General features: G+C 35.5%; 1 protein-coding gene across 4 annotated transcripts in view; it reads left to right on the forward strand.

Moving 5' to 3' along the window:
- Positions 1 to 21,111, forward strand: part of LOC132707326 (discoidin domain-containing receptor 2-like) — a 212,032-nt gene that overhangs the window by 141,162 nt on the left and 49,759 nt on the right. For all 4 annotated transcript variants that reach the window (XM_060679126.1, XM_060679129.1, XM_060679127.1 and 1 more), the window contains 2 exons: positions 5,267 to 5,402; positions 11,588 to 11,693. In XM_060679126.1, coding sequence (XP_060535109.1) covers positions 5,330 to 5,402; positions 11,588 to 11,693 — 179 coding nt within the window. In that variant the 5' untranslated portion in view covers positions 5,267 to 5,329. The remainder of the gene's footprint in view (positions 1 to 5,266; positions 5,403 to 11,587; positions 11,694 to 21,111) is intronic.

Raw genomic sequence — 21,111 nt, forward strand, 5'->3', positions numbered from 1 at the left:
ATGGCGAACAAGGCTTCTCTAGTGCCAAGTCTTCTCCTGAAGCCAAACTGATTAGCACTTATGTTCTCGTCGAGTCGTTTGTAAATTCGTGCTTGTATTATATTGAGGAAGGCCTTTAAAGCATGACTCAACAGGCTTATAATTCTGTACTCTGAGCATTTAGTTGCGTTCGCTTTCTTGGGTAACGGGATAAATGTTGACATCAGCCAATCTTTTGGCAGTTGGCCATCTATATAGATTTTGTTAAAAAGGGTGGTTATCAGTTTTATTTGTTCGGAGTCCAGTAGCTTCAGGACTTCTCCATGTATTTGATCTGGTCCAGGGCTTTTGCTGTTTTTTAACCTTTTGATAGCTGCTTCCACTTCTTCTTGTGTGATGGTAGGTCCTTCAGTGTTAACCGTTGCAGCCACATTGTCTACGTTTTCCTCTCCAAAGAGTTTCTGCATATATTCTTTCCATCTTGCTAGTTTTTTGTCGACTTCGGTGATGGTGTTGTTGTCTGAGTCGAGGAGAACTCCTGTATTCCGTCTTTGGAATCGTCCTGCTGCTTCTTTTATTTTCTTGTGGAGGTTAAAACTATCGTGTTTTGCCTCCAGTATCTCAATTTCAGCACATTTTTCTTGCAGCCACTGTTCCTTGGTCTCTTTGATCTTTCTCAGAACTCTCCGATGCACTTCTCGGTATTTTTCCATATCCCTGTTTCTATATTGTCTCCTTTCTTCAATAAGTTCCAGTATAGCATCCGTCATCCATTCCTGTCTCTTCGCCTGTTTATCCTGCCTCAGCTCTTCTTCCGTGACGGAGACTATGGATGTTTTTATTCTATTCCAAAGGTCTTCTATTTCTGTTCCGTGATTGCTTGTTTGTGAGATATTGCCTAGTTCGTTGTTAATTTTATCTCTGGTTCGCTGTAGTATGTTTTCTTGTTGGAGTTTCCGTACGTTAATGCGTCTTGAGTGCCTTTCTTTGACGATTTTCTTTAATCGGAGTTTAGTGCGTGCCAACAACAGATTGTGATCTGACGGTATGTCTGCGCCTGGGTAGGTTTTACAGGATACAACTGCGTTGCGATATCTTCGGTTTATCAAACATCAAACATCTCTAAATTCAACTAAATTGTCTATGAATTGGTACCAAAAAATATCACAAATTACTAATTGCAACTTCTCCGGGTTCCAACAAATTCAGCTAGTTATTTGTCTTGGTAATATAAGTTGGCGATCGCGACATGTTAGTAAATTGTGTTCTTTCAACAGCACCAGTGAGTTGTGTCTTCTTCCCACGGAAATTTTGCCTTCGATAACAAGTCTAGGGAAGTAATAACGCTCTGACCTCATTTCTGGTCTTCCTAGTACCTTCTCATTGGTTGTTCTTTACATCCAGGATTCGAACGAGATAGGACGACTTAAGTACATTACAAGTGCGCTGGAGAGCGATCCTCTAGTGAGTTGTTGAATGTCCACTTTCGCAGCCATAGGTGAAGACGGAAAGGATGCAACAACGCAATATAGTATAGCTGCAGATTCAGATGTCGGTTAGCAAAAAGATTCTAGGAGAAGTTAATGCTCACTCTGATGGAAACTTGAAGGACTTCTTTTGAAGTAGACGAGTTAATTGTTTTGATGTTAAGCTTACATCTGAATACTGCTGGCAGAGATAACGTGAGACTTTAGACCTTTAGTGCGCTGTTGCCAAACATCGAGCAGTGTTATCGGAAAATCTTTTACTTGATCGTTTATTTTGGCACCTTCGCCAACTCCGTCAATGTTATCCCACCCCGAAAGCCGATCAGCCGCTGCCACCGCGGGGTCCCCCGTCAATAAAGTAAAAGCAATACCTCCCAATAAGATTAGGCAAATACGGGTAGACGGAACAACATTTCCAGCGGTTAAGTCGATTGTTCCAGGCGAACGCTTAATGGTGGTGCGTTTCGCCTATGCGCCTTTGTCGAAAACGAATGCAAATTTTGGACCGCCGCGCGGGTATTATGGAAGAGATGATTTTATTGGGGCGGGGGTGGGTGGTGTCGGATTTCAGGCGCGCGTGACGATAAACGTCAAACGAAACGTATCCGCCAACTTGATTGTCTGATTTCGAATTCAACGTTCGGTTCCGATTGCGTCGACGAACGGCGAAGGGGCTTTTTTCTTTAAAGGGAGAGGGGGGTGCTTACCGGATTTGACGTTTATTTATATTTCTCGTTTGCTTCTTTTGTTAAATCATCATTTAATCATGAAAATGATAAAAGCGATAATCAATTATTATTTACAAAACTTCTGGATTTACCCTGCACCGGTTTTTGTTGTGTCGAATTTGCTGACAGTTCGGCAATCATCTTGCTGGCTTCTTCAGAACTTAACTGAATCTGGCTCGCATTTTACTCTGTACCTGTATATTGTTTGAGGGGGTCGGAGATAAATGAGGGGCTTAAACACCATCTCTGATGACTGATTCCCATATTGGTGACAGCTAGAGACCTGAGTTGCGGTTAAGATTGTTAGATTGCTTATAGATTTCTACAGACTGTCGGATTTTTCTTTGGTAGAAGAATTGATTACATTCAAGAATTTTAGTTTTATCGAATAGCATTTTATGTCCTTTTTCTGATTGTGTTCGGCAACTGCTAAGGGGTTTATTTGTCTTAAGGCTCTTTCATGTTCTTTGAGTCCATTTTTTTTTCGTCCGGTTTATCTTTACTGCATATGCATGCAATGCTGGTATCTCAAATCGAATTTTGGCTTTGACCGACCAAAGATGTTGAGAAAGTGGTAAATCTGGTTTTGACGTTCGATTTCTTAAGAACTTATGATATGTGTTCGGTGATGTTATGTTTTGAACGTTAGAAAGGACAATAGTGGAAAGTGTGGGATTGCTTTCGGATTCATGGCTATTGAAAGATTCTGGTGAAATGTATTTTGTGATGGAATGCTTAATATCTTTAATGTGAAAATTATTAGAAAGAAGAGCAAAGGTAAAGTGTTTTAATTCTGGGTTCAGTGACTCGGCTCTGTAAACAAGAGAGATGATAACCGATGATTTTTGGGCCGGATACTGATGTGACAGTGCATTAAGGTATCAGTCTGTGTGCGTAAGTTTTCTGTAAACGCTTATGTCTGATTTTCTATTGATAAGGGTATCTAAGAATGGGAGGTTGTTATTAGTTTCTAATTCAATGGTAAAACGTATGTGAGGGTGTATAGAGTTTAAATGTCTAAGGAAATAACAAAACTATCATCGACGTAGCGTTTCCATAATTTTGGCATTAGATGGAAGGTGCCGAGAGCTTTTTTCTCATAACTAATTTGCATTCCCGTGGCGTCCATAAAAGGCCATTCATATTTTTTTCAGAATGAGAAGTACGCATTTCTGTATCTATGGATTAGGTGTTGTTGATTATCAGTTTTTAGATCCGAGGTTGGCAATTTAATAATAATATAAAAAATTATTTAAATTGTTTTCATATCTTGAAGTTGAATCAATAGTAATGACAAAATTTAAAAGTTCATGGAAAACAACAAACTATACAGAGTTTCATTAGCAATATACATTATTCGCCATTTGCCATTATTTTCGGATAAGTCTGGCAACGCGGCAATCTCATTAAATTAAAAGTTTTTGGAAAATAACAAACTTTTTCAAATGAGATATACGAAATTTTAAAAAGTTATATTTTTTTAATTCCTTGGAACTTTTATTACACCATCCTAGAGTTATTTGAATGGTAGCAATCTTTTAGTATTGATTCCGTTTTTGTGTTCGCTCAATAATTTTAGTCCTTGTCCAACACTAACTGACCATTAAAAAGCCTATGTGCTGTTAAACTGGCAACCCTATCAAATGGGATAAGTACGTAGTCGAGTGCTTATTTCATAATATTCTGCTGACACTGAATTTTATCGTAAGTTAATTAATCTAAATTCATTACACTGGCACTGAATTAGATGCTAATTGGTCTTTAATTAAACTGAATTGATTTGATTGACAGTGAATGGTCTCCTAATTGGTCTTTAATTAATGGTAATGGCAACCCTATCAAATCGGATAAGTACGTAGTCGAGTGCTTATCTGCTGACACTGAATTGACTCGTAACTTATCGTAAGTTAATTAATCTAAATTCATTACACTGGCACTGAATTAGATGCTAATTGGTCTTTAATTAAACTGAATTGATTTGATTGGCACTGAATGGTCTCCTAATTGGTCTTTAATTAATGGTAATGGCAACCCTATCAAATCGGATAAGTACGCAGTCGAGTGCTTATTTCATAATATTCTGCTGACACTGTATTGACTCGTAATTTATCGTATCTTAATTAAACTAAATTCATTACAATGGCACTGAATTAGATGCTAATTGGTCTTTAATTAAAGTGAATTGATTCGATTGGCACTGAATGGTCTCCTAATTGGTCTTTAATTAATGGTAATGGCAACCCTATCAAATCGGATAAGTACGCAGTCGAGTGCTTATTTCATAATATTCTGCTGACACTGAATTGACTCGTAACTTATCGTAACTTAATTAATCTAAATTCATTACACTGGCACTGAATTAGATGCTAATTGGTCTTTAATTAACCTGAATTGATTTGATTGGCACTGAATGGTCTCCTAATTGGTCTTTAATTAATGGTAATGGCAACCCTATCAAATCGGATAAGTACGCAGTCGAGTGCTTATTTCATAATATTCTGCTGACGCTGAATTGACTGGTAATTTATCGTATCTTAATTAAACTAAATTCATTACACTGGCACTGAATTAGATGCTAATTGGTCTTTAATTAAAGTGAATTGATTCGATTGGCACTGAATGGTCTCCTAATTGGTCTTTAATTAATGGTAATGGCAACCCTATCAAATCGGATAAGTACGCAGTCGAGTGCTTATTTCATAATATTCTGCTGACGCTGAATTGACTGGTAATTTATCGTATCTTAATTGGTCTTTAATTAAAGTGAATTGATTCGATTGGCACTGAATGGTCTCCTAATTGGTCTTTAATTCATTGTAATTGCTTTCATTGGCACTGAATTGGTTCCTGGTTGGCTTTTAATCCAACTCAATTCTTTCAATTGGCCTGTAATTAGTTACATTGTTTCTTCGATTCGCGCTAAAACTTAACAATATCATTTGCACTACAAGCTTTCTATCTTCAAAAGTAAAAACCACAGTTCTTTTTTTTTTAAACTAGGATCGACCTAGGTTAATAAATTTAAAAAAGTAAAGGGTGAATTGTTTAAGTAAACCTAATCTTTTATTTCAGATAAACATGTCGTGATCTTAACTTTATTTACGAGGCCAGATCCTCGTCCGATAGACCAGGAGCATGAAGAGCAGGCTGACACCAGTTTGCATCCTCCTTATTTTTTACTTGGACCCGGGCGAAGCTGTTGATCCGTGTAAGTACTAAAATAATTGTGGCTTATAGAAGATGCTACTCCTGGCAGTTTTGGCCACCATATAAGGTACCAAAGTTAAATTTTAAATTAAATTAAACTTAACACATTAATAAGACGCAAAGCGATAACTGTTTATAGATACTACCCTGAAAATCTTAATCTTCATGGCATTTGCGAAAGACTTTCACAGGACACTGCCCTTGGCCCGATACTCTCCAGTAACAGAGCAATAGCTCACATACGTCGAAATTTTCTTAATAGATCACACACAGTGCGTCCCACTTAAGAACTGTACACTCTTCCAAAAGTGCACTACAACCTTGTTTTGCATATTGTGTCAACCTAAAGTCATGGGCAAACTGGGACTATTTAACAACAGAGAGAGGCGAGAGGAGTACTACTAGGGATTTTTTAAAGAATAAATTGGCAAGGAAATCTCTTCCAAACACACCATATTGCCTTATTACATCAACCAGATGGTGCCAAATATGGAGGGCTATAAAGAATTTCTTGAAGAATTAAGTGGCAACAAAGTGGAACTCCTGTGGAATATTTGTTTATAGCTCAATTTTAATAATTCCTTTTTTGCTGGATAGACCTTACTAAAAACTACTGAAACGGCATTTTTCATATAGCATCGACTAAAGTCATAGCTCGCTGACACCGTTTTTTGAAACGGAAAATCCAGAAGTACTTCTAGGCATTTTTTCAAATTGAAAATTAAATCAAATCCAGGATTACCTAAAAGTAAGTAGACAAATGATCAAAGTTTTAAAAAAATAAATATTTATTTTGTAAACAATGATTCTTTTGCGTGTGATTTTAAAATCTTACAAACATAACACGAATATACAAATTTCAAAAATATTAAAAAAGACTTGAAATATTTTTTAGGGGAGATTTATTTGTAATAACCGTATTATTAAATCTATAGCATTCGAAAAGTATAATGAATATAGTAATTATCTTAAATGGCCAAGGAATGAATTTTGAAGTTCGAAAAAGTGTCTTGAGATATTTGAATAAGCTTAAACTGTTCAAAAGTTTTTTATTTATTAAAACCGCTAACATTTCTTAATTGGAAATTTAAGGTAACCTTTTTAAATACTTACACGAGAAACACTTTCGATTTTACAATGTAGGATGCATTCTAATAAATGAAAAAAAAAACAAGGACCATATTTAACAATATTAAGTTAATAGACCTACTGAAACGAAGAAAAGTCGAAGTCGAAGACAGTCAGAACTTGTTTGCATTCATTTTAACATATGTTAACTAATTATTCAATTAAATCAAAATAAAGTATTAAAACGAAAATAAAATAAAAAATAAATAAAATTAAATAAAACAATTTTTTTCGCCTAATTCAGCACTATGCAGGAATTTGGTTTCAAAGAACTTGTTTTTAGTACTAGCTACTGGAGATTCTCAATAGAATAATCAAGAATTACTTGATTATCCCACAAAAAAATATATCAGAATCAAACCGTAGTCAAAGTTTTTACCACGATGTAGAGCCGACGATATTTTAAACACCCTGCATTAAAAACTAGAAAATTTGGTATAGTTGAGTTGTAAGTACTCCTTCATGAGAATGATTTGTCAATTTATTCTTAAAAAATCCCTTCTCTCTCTTTTGTAAAATAGTCCAAGTTGGCCATGACTAGGCTGAAGTAATAAGCAAAATAAGATTTTAATGTATTTTTGATCGATCCATAGACAAAGATTTTACAAGATTGCACAGTGCTTACGTGGGACACCCTGTCTAATAAATATCCACACTTTAACTTTGAACTACGCTAAGAAAATCGATGGCGATCCATAAAAATTTCCGCCATATGGCAATTCCAGATTAAATTCGTGAAAATATTGATCATTAATGAGAAGAAGAGTTTAGTCATCGAATGTCGTTCAAACTATTTACAGAATACGTAGAAGGCATTAGTGGCGCTAGCTATATATAAAATACCTCATTACACACTGATCTAGCGTGCGGGAAGCGTCATTTAACCACGTCAGTTTCGTTTCCCACGAATACGAGCCACTTCAGACATTTCCGGGATTTTACCACACGGATTTGGAAGCAATCGGGTAATTTCGGAGATATTTCCCACGCCTTGGGTTTGACATTTGTCAGTTCGTATTCGTAAATATATCAGAAAATTTAAATACTACGTGCTATGAGCTACAATTAAAATCTAGTGGCCTAGTCGGTAAGTAAAGTGACGTTTATAATTTAAGTTTCCCACAGAAATTTTACATACCGTTCATATGAACTTTAGTGGTTTTTACAAGATTAATTGTGCGATTTTCAAATATCTACGTCTCATCAGTACAAAACAAAATTGAATGTTAGGAACTTTAATTATAGACTTTTTCTTTAAATAAACTACTTAATGATCAATTGTAAAAGTAAAATAAACAGCATAACGTTTTAAAATTGCGTTTATTCCGTTTTTATATGACATATCCAATAATACATCTCTCTCTGTCTAACGTACACAGTCAAAAAGAGACAACAATAGCAGAACGATAAACGAATAGGTTCAGTGGCAGCTAGTAAATATTTTGTTTGAATGGTACGAAATTTAGTAGTCCGATAATCTGTTATTATTTTTAATTTGTTAAATTGTGACTTTTTTGTAACGATGGTAGAAAAAGTTTGGTAAGCTCTTTATCTCACTCGTTTATTAAGCGCGAGCGGAGCGCGTGCCAAATACACTCGCGAGACAAATGCCGTTTACCGCACTTGTTATAATATAATAAATCATCTTTATTTCAAAGCATAATTACATTGAAAAAGTGTCGTTTACAGTAGTTGTCCTAGATGTTTTAAATAAATCTATAGTATTATTCTACGCTATATGGTTCTATGTCTACAAGTAAATTAAAAATGGTTTTCTTTAACATTTTTAAACCTCTAATCGTTTTTATATTGTTCACACACACACTGATAATACGCACCCTTCTCACTCATGGTCACTCTGTGTCTGGGATATGTGTAATTCATGATTCTTGTCCCATAAACTTCCTGAGATAAACTATTTTCAAAAAGGTTTCTGTTACCTACTTCCTTCTGTAAAATAGCTCATTATACACCGATCTAGCGTGCGGGAAGCGTCATTTTACCACGCGAGTTTCTTGTCCCACGGATCCGAATCACTTCGGATATTTCCTGGATATTATTGCACGGGTTTGGGAGCAATCGGAGGTTTTAGGAGATTTTTGTCAGTTCTGACGGTCATGTCATGTCATTCGTGTTGCTTTTCAAAAATGTACCAAAAAAACTAACGGTCGTGGAAAAAGTATACTATGCAACATGTTTGGTAAATTTTTTAAGCCACTCGTCTAGTAAACGCTCGCCCCACTCCGCACTGGTTGCATAACATACTATTTTGTATTTCCTTTCAATCATAGCCTAGTATTGCGAGGACCGAAAGGGAACTATTGCTCTGCCCGTTAAAAAGCGCAATTAAAGTGCACGCGATCCGTAACGCAAAATAAAACCCCCCACCCCCGGACGACTGTGAAGAAGTATACGCGTCGGGGTGAATTTTGTGATCCGTTTGGGGGGAATTCCACGTGATTGGCACGGGCCCCTGCAATTATCGGGGATTAGTTCGTCACTTATAACGGCACGTAATCCTTAATACCGATCGATTTGGAAACTGATATTACCCCGTAATCCCGCTTTTATTATTTAAAAATTGATCCGCTTCCCGCATGTGTCAGCTTCATTAAAATTTTAAAACCGATCGGGATACCGATCGACGTTTCACTTTTGAGGGTAATTATTACGTTAATCGTATGTGTGTGTAAATAATGTATATTGATAAGGCCGTTGAATATACGGGGGACCGTCGAAATAAACGAAAATTCGTTTCGTGACTTGTAACGGGTTACACTGCGTTGGTACTATTTTCGGTTCATAACAAAGTATCCCAAATCTAATATTTAATTAATTTACTTATTATTTTTTACAAACCCCAAGGCAGACGAGGCTGTTCAATTATAGCATAACGCGTATTAAACATTAGTCAGGAAAAAGGAAACTTACGTAGATTATTCTAAAGGTAATGGGGATTGTCAAAGGAAAATTACAAGATATTGTATACGTTTGTTTTAAACAAATTCGGGCTTTAAAAGATAAAACGGTATCCCTATTTTTCAGAAAAATATGGTTGGTATACACATGAGACCTTCTAATAAGTGGAGATTTTGAGAAGTAGTTTGATCTGAATCTGCCTATAAAAAATTTTAGCCTCGTGCCCCTTTGATAGGGATTAGCAAGATAAGTAATTTGCAGAGTAAGATTACTCAGTAAGATTTATAACAATTTTATTAAAATAAAATATCTGAGCAATTTTTGCGTGCTTATGGATGAGTCATGATGGTTGTCTGTTAGTAAAGATTCTATCCAATAAACACAAACTACACAGCCACTCACAGCCTCAAAAACTGCTACCAAGGAGACAAAATGGGAACAGCGCCTAGCAGTCAACGACATCCTAACCTCGAATATAAAAGAAAAATTTCGTGCAGGCTCTGACTTAGACTGGGGTACCTGGAAAACCCTCAACCGACTCCGATGCCAAATGGGGAGATCCAAGAACAACCTCCTCAAATGGGGATATCCCAGACAATGGAGCACCTTCTAGCGTGTCAATCCCTACAAGGGACCTTTGGACGTGCAATGAAAATGCTGTGAAATGCGCCAGATACTGGAGTGATATATGAACAATATCTTATAGTTTCTAGTTACAAGTTGTAGTTTAGACACGATTAAATAAATAAACTCAAACTAGGTTTCAGCATATTAGCCATCCATTAAATCTCTAAAATTATAGGCCACTTCCACTTTGGCTCTTTAAAGTCATATTTAGAGAGGAAACCTAATCATCACTAGGTAGATAGTAGATGAAAAAACAAGATTGCGCATATATAATTTAAATGGATTTTTAATAATAATAATGCATTTTTAAGATTTTTTGCCCACAAACGAAACACCCTATAAATAATTGAAAAAATATTCGCAGTAGAGCCCCGGATCTCCCACGTATCCAGGTCCAGGTACGTATCCAGGTACGCTGCAACAGTAAATGATGTCATCGCATCCAGATTGAGTGCAAGAAATAGCGATTTTCAGATTCATTTTTTTAAATATCTCGACCAGCGTATGTGAGAGATGAAAACCGTAAATACAAAAATTGTAGCTCTCGATGCGGCATATAATACTGTTTATACCAATTAACTATATTGTTTACGAATTTTAATTTACAGTTTAATAATTTATTCCCAAAAAAAAACAATTTTCAGGGTCTTTCAGATCTGTGTCCACAATTGGAAAACCCTGTATATAATCGAAAAAATACTTGAAACAAAAGTTATTTATAGTCCCCGAACTTCCACAGTTCCTGGTACCAGAATTTTTCCGATTGGGTTAATAGTTCTCGAGAAAATAATTTTTTTCTTGAAGCCCAAATAACACAAAAAATTTAGAAATATTTGCCGATATTTTATTGCGCCGAGTTTCTAAAGTATAGATGTGGGTACGGACTTTTATATCCCTTCGAAATTTGAGGCCTATAGCTGCAAATTTGAGACACCTACTACATTTTTTAATATAGACTATCTCTTCTGAAAACTTTAAATACAAAATTTTAACTGTCCATAGGGGCTACATGGCCATGTACAGAAACTGATGACTGAAATACAGCCTTCTAGTTATGGTCAATTATCAATATAAGGGGACTCCAATTTTCACTTTTCAGAACCCGGGCACAGCTATACACATTGCATAAACGGTTTTTGGGAAATGGTCTTTTTCTTTGACCTTTGCAAACGCGATTTTCAATTTTTAAAAAAATTCTTCCCGACCCAATTTCAATAAATCACATCAGTAGACCAAATGCCAAATTTGAAATTAGTAAGTTCACATTTCGGACACTAATCGTGTTTCATAGCAATGTCCAAAAAACAGTGGAAAATCGAGAAAAAAAGTTAATACCTTTGGCAGTAGTTAGTTAGTTACTTTGCCAGTAGTTTAATTTTGTTTTGACATGTTATTTGAAACAAACCAGAACTATATTACCATAGAAGCTTTGTCAGTGCATTGATTTCTGGGAGAACTTGAAACTTTGACCTTGAGAATTGTCATCTGTTACACATTCGCTTTCTATTTCAGCTCAATGCATAGCGCCCATTGGCATGGAGAACGGAGCAATCAAGGACAGCGATATTAGTGCCAGCTCGTCTTTCGACAGCGGCAATGTGGGACCACAACATGGAAGGTGAGCACTTATTTTTCACTCTCTTACTATTCTTAAAAAAAAACGTAAAATATGCTATTAACAATTACAACAAATTTGAAGGACTTTTGTTGGAATTAATGAGCACCTGATGAAACGAAATGGAAAAGAACCTCTTGTATGTTATGATATACATTTTCATCTATCTCTGATAACATTCTAGTGAAAATTTCTGTTTTGAACTTTTCTGTCTCTAGCTTCAAACTTCCCTTTTTTTAAAACTTCTGTTTTATCTTCTAAACTTTTCTCTAATTCATTTTAACTCTCTGTTTTATCTTTATTTTTTACAACCTAGACCCATATCTTTCCATTTCGTGTTAAATCTCTATTCAGATATCTTTTTTAGATTTGGGAAAAAGGAGCCATTCCCCGATATTCACTACTATTATTTAAAATCTTCGGGCTAAATTTGTTTATTTTAGCTGTAAAATATAAATGTACAGGTCATACAATCCATCATACCATACGGCCTTTCCTATTCGCATTTTCTCGACATTACTTAATCCATCTAAAGTTCGCTACCGGCAACAACGATCCATCGATTTGGAAATTCAAAAGTGTATTTTGACGCCAGACATCGCGACGCCTTCCGACGCGTTCCGGTTTGACCTATCGAGTGCTAACCTACATTCCAGAATCGCTGACCCTCGTATTTGACGTCACCGGCAGCAAGAAGCTTTAAAAAAAAATCCAGATTTAGCTATCGTCATTTCGCTGGGCGTATCGAAAACTAACGAGTCATTTGCGGTAATTTTATAGATGAGCACCTAAAGAGTATGTTAAGGAAGTGGTTTTGAAATTGTTACTGCCTTATACGTCCAGAGGTAATAGCATGATGAAATTTTCGATAGTCTTTTTTTATTGACGAATTCTAAGAACTTTATATCTGGGTTAACGACCGCGTACAAATGTGAGAAGCACTTTCCGTCTGTAATAAATAATAATTAATCGATTATAACCAACGAAATGGCGGCGTTTCCTCGCTTTATTGAACAAACATCTCTCGATCCCGGTACACGTGTAAAACTCGACGCTTCCCCTAAAGGGGAAAAATCCAATAAGACCCGATCGAGTCCCCGTTACCTTCATAACACCAATTTTCTTCCAATTTAAAGGGAAAACAAGAAAAGAGCAACGCGGAAAACAAAGCTGTAAATTGAACTGGCAAACACAACTCGGGACGCAAAAAACATACGCTCGAGTGTATACAAGGTTCGGGGCCTTGCCCGGCTCGTGTTCTCTTTATAATGGGTTTTTATCTCCAACTAGATAGTTTTTACGACTTCTCGACTTTTTCGCCAGCTGTTATTCAATGATCCCACTCCTGATTTGGCGTTCTTCGAGGCCGTAAAAACTCGCCAGCGAAGCTCTGAATAGATAAGTTTGTTCCCATCGAACTTCCCGCCCAAGTTGTATGCATTTTTTTTTAATATGCTACAGTTTGTGTCAAAAATTGCATATATTATGTTTTGTCGGATAGGTCCTTGTTTCAAGTGTAGACTCCTTTTAATCTTACAAAAAAATAAACAACTTTTATTAAGTTTTCTTGAAGAGTCTTAGTGCTATACAGTTTATTTATTGCCTAAACATCGTTTAGCAATACGTCCTGTAAAGAGCCTACGAGATGCAACACATGTAATGATGATAGAGGGGTCTGTACTTCGTCGAAATTGCACTGTGCTATAAATATGCTATAAATAGGCTTAGATGCGTCAAGAAGAATCTCCAGTTTTGAGTGTTGGTTCACGATGTTCGTAGAAGAGTGGGTCGAAGACATAGAAAAAAATACTAACTTCAATTTAGCATGAGATTTGAGACTGCATTTCTAAGGATCAAATTTTTCAGTTAGGCAATGCCAGATCGCATTCCGCTGCAGTTACTAGAAAATTCCTCTTACATGCTAATGTAATCCTTGTTCCGTGATATGCAAGGTCCCCAGACTTATGGAACCCCCCATTGAACATGTATGGTATATGATAGGTCGAAGAAGGGTTAGACAACATAAATGCTTACGTGGAGGAGCAGCTCAGCAATCAATTTTTAAGAATTTTGTCATGAAAATCTGATTGACTGTTATTCACATTAATCCAAAGTACTTCCCATAATATAAATAAAATATCTTATATTATGCCTCACGCTACAATTCAGTTGCATTAATGGTTTTAGACTGAAGTTGGGAAATTAAAATCAATTAAAACAAATTTATCACAGCCAACAAGTCAATAATCCTAGTGTTACTGATTTAAAGATGTAAAATTGCTGATAAAGCGTCTTGCATCCACAACTAGGATTCCTTGCGTGCCTCAAAAATAATTAATTTAAATACAATGCCATAAACTTTAACGTCCAGTACACTTTCTGAAGAATGAGTGATAGATTTATATCACTCTCAATCATACTGGCACTGGTATTACGCTTTTCAGGTGTCGATTATGGTTCTTGCCGATTGGCATCGCTGACTTCTTTGCAAAGGTTTACCTTCCTTCCTCTACATGGATCTTGGTAGCTAACGATCGTAACGACATTTTTTTCGACCAACATTCTTGCGCAAGCTATCACGTACATCTTATCACATACATCTTATCTTCCTCTTTAGATGTTTGTGGCAGATTCCGATCCGAACATCTTCATTAGTTAGTATTTGGCAAATATTTATTCGTACGACGTAGTTGAAATAGGCGTTGTGTCTGATGCTGTGGTTAATGACGAACTAAAAGATTGACTCTATTTTAATCTACACGCCAAAAAGCATGGAGAAAATTGAAAAAATAATTTGATTGGGTGCAGTTGGTCATGATATGGACATCACGAGAAACAGAAATAAGACCTGAGTATTCTAATTAAGTTCAAATAGTCTGACTATATTGTATTCCGTTTTTATTTTAAAAGTTTGTTTTCTTTTATTTATTTTTCGTGTCGTTCCTATCACTAAATCTGTCTGACGCATATATCAAACTCTTCTTTCCTGGTACTATCTATAGGCTCGAACGCGTGTTGAAACCATGCGTCACTACGTCTCTGCATTTTTGCACTGCAAATCGATCCGGGCGGTGTCAAAAAAAGGCAGACCCGTCGGACTGGCGGTTCATTATTCAAGCTCCCACGCGAAATCCCATTTACCCAACGGAATTATTAATAGTTTGATATTGCGCAGGTATTCGCAGACAATGTCCCGCGAATAATTGATAAACAAAGCTTGATTTCCACGTGGAAATCAACGCCGGTGACTTTCGGACGGGCCGGCCCGAATTTATGTTAATGAAATAGTCATGAGGCTGTGCGCGCTCCTGGAGGTTAACGGGCGTGTTCCCCGTTTTCCTAAGGAGAATTTATTTACGTTTACGACAACGGGGTTTGGCTTTCCAGTTCGTGCTAGGTTCGGGTAATCGAATCCGATTATGGACCCGAACCAGGAATCGCATGACCTCATGAACAAGACAATCTTCATTAAAATATATACTTTTTTTTAAATTCATTTTTGGGAAATTCCGAAATGACGACCCTAACGCGAGGCGTCCCGCAGGGTTCAATATTGGGACCACTTCTATTCTCCATTTATACAAGTAATATTATCTTCACGCTGAGGAACACAACTTTATATATTCGTCAATCTACTAGTTGCGCAGAAGGTACAAGAAAAGATTAATGAAGACTTAAGCAGCATAGTGGAATTCTCGAACAAACACTTTACTAATAAACGTCTTTAGTATTCGGGAAAAATGACCTTGCTTAGATAGAGCGTCCAAAAATCCTGCTTGAGAATGATTTACGGTATTTGCCGCAGTTTCGTACCAACTACGCGAGACTAATTGGTTATCAATGGAGAAGAGAGGAGTTAAAAAACAAGCAGAGATTATGGAGTTAATAAACAAACGTCGCCAGAAAGAAATCCGATTAAAGATAAGATAAGCAAAAGAGGTATTCTACAAAAATAAATTCGAAGAAATAGAAGCCCTACAAGAAAAGCACGACAATTTCAGTGTTCACAAAAAAGTAAAATAAATGGCAAGGTTACATAAAAAGAGACAACCGAAAATACCGACTGACCAGAATGGTAGAATTATCATGGAAGTGGAAGAAACGGTAAAAAACCGGATGCAATACATGAAAGAACTTTTCAGAGTAGAAATAGAAAAAGATAACAATGGAATAGAAATAACTAAAGAAGAGGCCATCCATGCTATAAAGACCATAAAAAATGGAAAAGCTGCAGGGCCCGATGGGTTACCCACTAAATTTATTAAGTTGGTAAGAGAGGAAAACATACATAATCTAATATAACACCATATACAAGACAGGTATAACACCCAGAGAATGGTTGATATCGATGTTCATCCCTATTCCAAAAAACATAATGCAAGACAATGTAATTAAAAATATTTGTGGAGCTGATACATAACAGAATATAGAAAAAATGAGAACAAGATATCAGCGGGACTCAATTCGGCTTTCACGATAGCTTAGAAATAAGAGAAGCACTCTTTGCCCTGAATGTTATTGCCCAACGGTGCATGGATATGCATCAAGAATTCTATGTCTGCTTCATTGATTCCAACAAAGCTTTCGACAAGGTCCGACACGTACAACTGACAATTCCTAAAGAAAATAATTTGGACACGAGAGTTATAAAAATAATCACATATCTTTATTTCAATCAGAGAGCGATGGTGACAGTGGAAGGAAGTAACACAGAAGAAACGGAAATCCGCAGAGGTGGGAGACAGGGTGCGTGGTATTTCTGATGCTTTGCTCAGAGGAAATAATGAAACGAGCATTAGAAAATGAGACAAAGGGTATTGTAATTAATGGAGTCGCCATGAACAACATAAGATTCGCAATGATACTGTCCTGTTGGCTAACAATTCACCCTATTTACAGATACTACTAAATAAAGTGATAGTATCCAAAACAGCACAGAACAACCACCAAATTCTTATAAACAATCAATACATAGAAAAAGTTGACAGTTATAAATACTTAGGCACAATTTTAAATAGTAATAACGACTGTTGTGTAGAAATCAAAACCAGAATTTATGGTGCGGAGGCATGGACTCTGAAGAAATTGGACATGGGAAAACTAATGGCATTCGAGATGTGGATATACCGCAGAATGCTAAGGGTAAAACGCACCGATTGAGTGACGAACAAGGAAATCATGAGAAGAATAAGAAAAGAGAAAGAAGTTATATTTACGATGAAAAAACGCAAACTGTAATAAGTAGGACATGTTATGAAGGGAGGGAAATACCAATAATACAATAATACAGTAATTGATATTTCAATGGAAATTTCATGGAAAAAGGAGTGTAGGAAGAAGACATCACTCATGGGTGAGAAATCTACGTGACGCAACGAAGACGACACTTGAAGAACAAGGAGGACAGAAGAGAGCTGGTTCACTGTTCCAAAGTAAATTATTCTTGGGCGTTCTTGGTATCTCACATATATTAAGTTTAGGTCATCGTGGATATATTATTATATGCCCGTCATAAGATCCTGTTCGTACAACATTTACCGCCTTTATAATAGTATGCCGAAAGAGTATAAAACCTTATCATTGGTTGAATTCAAGAGACGATATAAACAATTTCTGTTCAACAAGTGAATTTTAATTACTATTAAACCAAATTATTATTATGACTCAGGTATTATCTTAGCAACTTTGATTACTTTTCGCTACAGATAATTTCAAATTGCTGATAATACGTATTAGCAAGGAGGTTGAACCCGATTTTTTTTAAATTGACTCCAAGCTCCTTTTTGTCAACGATATTAGAATGTATATAGGTACAAACGTACTATTAATATAATTATCATTATTATTATTATTATTATTATTATTATTATTATTATTATTATTATTATTATTATGTGGGTATATAAGTGGAACTAAGAGCGGCCACATAGAAAATTGTACTGCTGATTTACTTTAGCCACTTCATCTTTATATACAAAAAGATATATTTATTATATATTCTTATGGACCTTTATCATGTCCCATCTTGTAGTAAGCAAAATTTTCTATTTCTACAGAACCGTTTCGCGCGTATATTCAGAATTAGATATAATTTGGTATACTTATTACCACAAAATTTCTCCTAGATATGCCTCCACTAATGACCAGTGATTAGAACTATACGTCTACTAATTACTTGTAATTGCCATTCATTTCCCCTAAAGTTTTCGCTAATTACTACTGTATACACTAAATTACAACAATGCCCTCGTGGAAATAATTATGCCGCTAAAGGACAGCCGGACCAATTATTTCCAAGATGGCGACATTTTTGATAATATCCCAATTTCTCCTCCAATTTTGAACATATTTTATGTATAATGCCCTATAGTTAATTTTCATTATTTCCTTCTAATATATTTTGTCCAAATTTTAAAATAGAAAAAAACAGCTAGAAAAGGGATTCTTGGGTTTTTGAGAATGGAATAAATTACCTGCCTTTGCCCATATAAATCTTACTGAAATTATTTACTCAGTATGCTTTAATTATATTCTTTAAATACTCGTAAAAAATAAAATTTACTTATATTCTTATAACTAATATAACATATTACAACCATTTAAAAACCCTAAAAAAACGCATACAAATTGATATACTTAACAATTTAAAATATTTAAGTCTTTTCTAATGTTTTACAAAAATTTATTGATCAGAACATTACTTTTCAGGACTATTGTTTTAAAAATAACTTGCTGGTACACTGGTATTCACCTATAAATACATATTTAACCAACAACAACTAAATCAATAGGTAAAGAATAGCAAAATAGTTATTATTTTTTATTTCTAAGTAACACGAGCAAATACATCAAATTCGGCAAAATTTATTTACGAAACAAAATTAACACATGTAACAAAAAAATAAAATTTCTTTTGATAGATTGCTATGAATGATATGAATTACTTAGGGGTGAGTGGGGCAAGGGCAAAAATTACCCAAATTTTTTTTTCGTTTTTCTTCTAATAATTACAAATTCTGTTTATTTGGATATTTTTAGCCCTTTGCCTAACACCAGGAGTAAAATGGACCGCTTAAAAAAAAAGCTATTAAATATTATTAAAACCGAATCGTAATTAATTGAAAGTGTTATTTTTGGGATAATTCGATTAATTTAGCCTAAAGCCAAAGCTTTCGAAAACCTTATAAATACCAATAACAAATTTTTTAATTGATAGAAAAATGGTTACTAATCAGTAAGGTTTTTTTTTATGAAATACTTTTTAACAAGTAATTATAATTATTTTACATAACATTATAAGTAGGGAAGAGTGAGGCACGACGCCCACCCTGGGGCAGAACGGACTTCTCATAAATAAAATAAATCGACTTGATGGTTAAAAGCCACAAAAAATAATAAAAAGTTTAAGGGGGCCGCCCTGCCCCCTACCCCCACACAATGTTTTCACCGTCAAAAATAGTAACTGCCACTGAAAATAAATTGATTTTCCGAAATACCCCCTAGCCAACGGCTTACATTAAATAATTGGAAAATAATATTAACAATATCTTACTATACTTACCTGCCATTCGTGTGACAAGAAAAAGCATAGCTATTGCTACCCGTCTCCCACTAAATAAAATTTGCCTCACAAATTCGATATTAGTTGCATTACCTTTCCAGTTTAAAATAAAATATAATACTATAATAATATAATTATTATTACTATATAGATAGATAAACACCTCCTGGGAGAAACTAAAAAACAACATTAAAGAAGTCGCATCTCAAGCTTTGGGCACCAGGAATATAAAAAGGAATAATTACGGTGAAATAAATAAAACCCTTTGGTTCTGCCCAGAAATCAAAGAAAAATGTAGAGGAAAAGATGGCATACCCCACCTAAAAAATCCGAAATGAAACAACAGCACTAGTAAGTCAAATAAAAAACCAACATTACTCAAAACAAATTTGGCGCTTTTTTGGAACTCAAAGAAAAGAGATCAATGCTCAAATCATGTAGCAAGAGAAACTTGGGTTAATTATTTGTCAGTACTATACAAATCAGAAGAAATTGAGGTTGAACTAAACTCACCTGAAATAGTGACAAACGACAAAGTACAGATTGAGACATCCGATATAAATACAGCTCCTAGAAAGCTAAAGAACAGGGGGAGCCCAGGGCAAGATGACATTTCAAACGGACTACTTAAATGTGGCGGAAAATACCTCACACAGCAGTTAAAATCCCTAATTACAAAAATTCTTTACCAACACAAGATGAATGGTGAATGAGCACCACTATACTGGTGTTTAAAAGAGATAAAAAAAACTGCATTCAAACTACAGAGACATAAATCTCTTAAGCACCACATTGAAACTTTTGATTTTGAAAAAGACCGTGTGTAGCTAAGAGACGTAGTAGATTTCCTCTATAATAGGTAACTCCCACAGACCCTCATCAAAACCATAGAAAACATATATGAGGCGAATCAAATTCGAGCCCTGAGTCCCCTTCTTTTCAACATCATTATGGATGAAATAATAAGAAATGTACGCTTACTAATGGGATACAGAATGGGCTATAAGGAAATTAGTATTCTGTGTTATGCCGAGGACGCCATATTAGCCGCCGAAAATGAAGACGATTTACAGCGTCTATTGCATCGATTTAATATGATAATATCAATCCAGAAAACTAAATGTATGACGACATCAAAAGTATCATTGAGATGCAAACTGAAATTTGAAATAAATGTCATGCAGCAGGAAATGAAATTTAAGTATTTAGGCATAGAAATCTCAGGATATGGCGTTATTGAGGCGGAGGTGAGAGAACGAGCTACAAAGGCAGCGAGAATCATAGAATGCTTCAATGACACGATATGGCGAAATAAAAATATCAAAGTGGAAACTAAATCAAGAATTTATGAGGCAGCGGTGCGACCAATTATGACATACACTGCAGAAACTCGACCCTGATACAGCAAAAACCAAACAACTACTAGAGGCAAAGGAAATGAGATTACTTCGCAGAATAACTAGAAAAACACTGTTCGACAGAGAGAAAAATGAGAGCATAAGAAGAGCATGCATCAGCAGGATAGGCGACAGAAGGATAGTGGATCGCCGCTAAATAAAGTATTTGGTTATATCATTCGACATTTAGGCATGTTTTCAAGAGGATCCGCTAGGTTTTCGTGTCAAGGATTTTAAACTTGACTGCAACAGTTTTTCATATTGCCATTGTCCTATCGTTAACATTTTTTTAAAGGTCTGTCTGTCTCATCAACGTCTCGAATTCGTAACCATTAGATATTCAACATTAATTGCTATTTTCATCGAAACTTTTAACGGTGATCTATAGGCAGGTATACATTTTAAATCCGTCTATCCAGAGGCGGGCAACACGGACGAAACTTTTCTTCCAAAGTACTTTATT

Source organism: Cylas formicarius, unplaced genomic scaffold (genome assembly GCF_029955315.1).
Source record: "Cylas formicarius isolate icCylForm1 unplaced genomic scaffold, icCylForm1.1 PGA_scaffold_9__14_contigs__length_23061073, whole genome shotgun sequence".
NCBI lineage: Eukaryota > Metazoa > Arthropoda > Insecta > Coleoptera > Brentidae > Cylas > Cylas formicarius.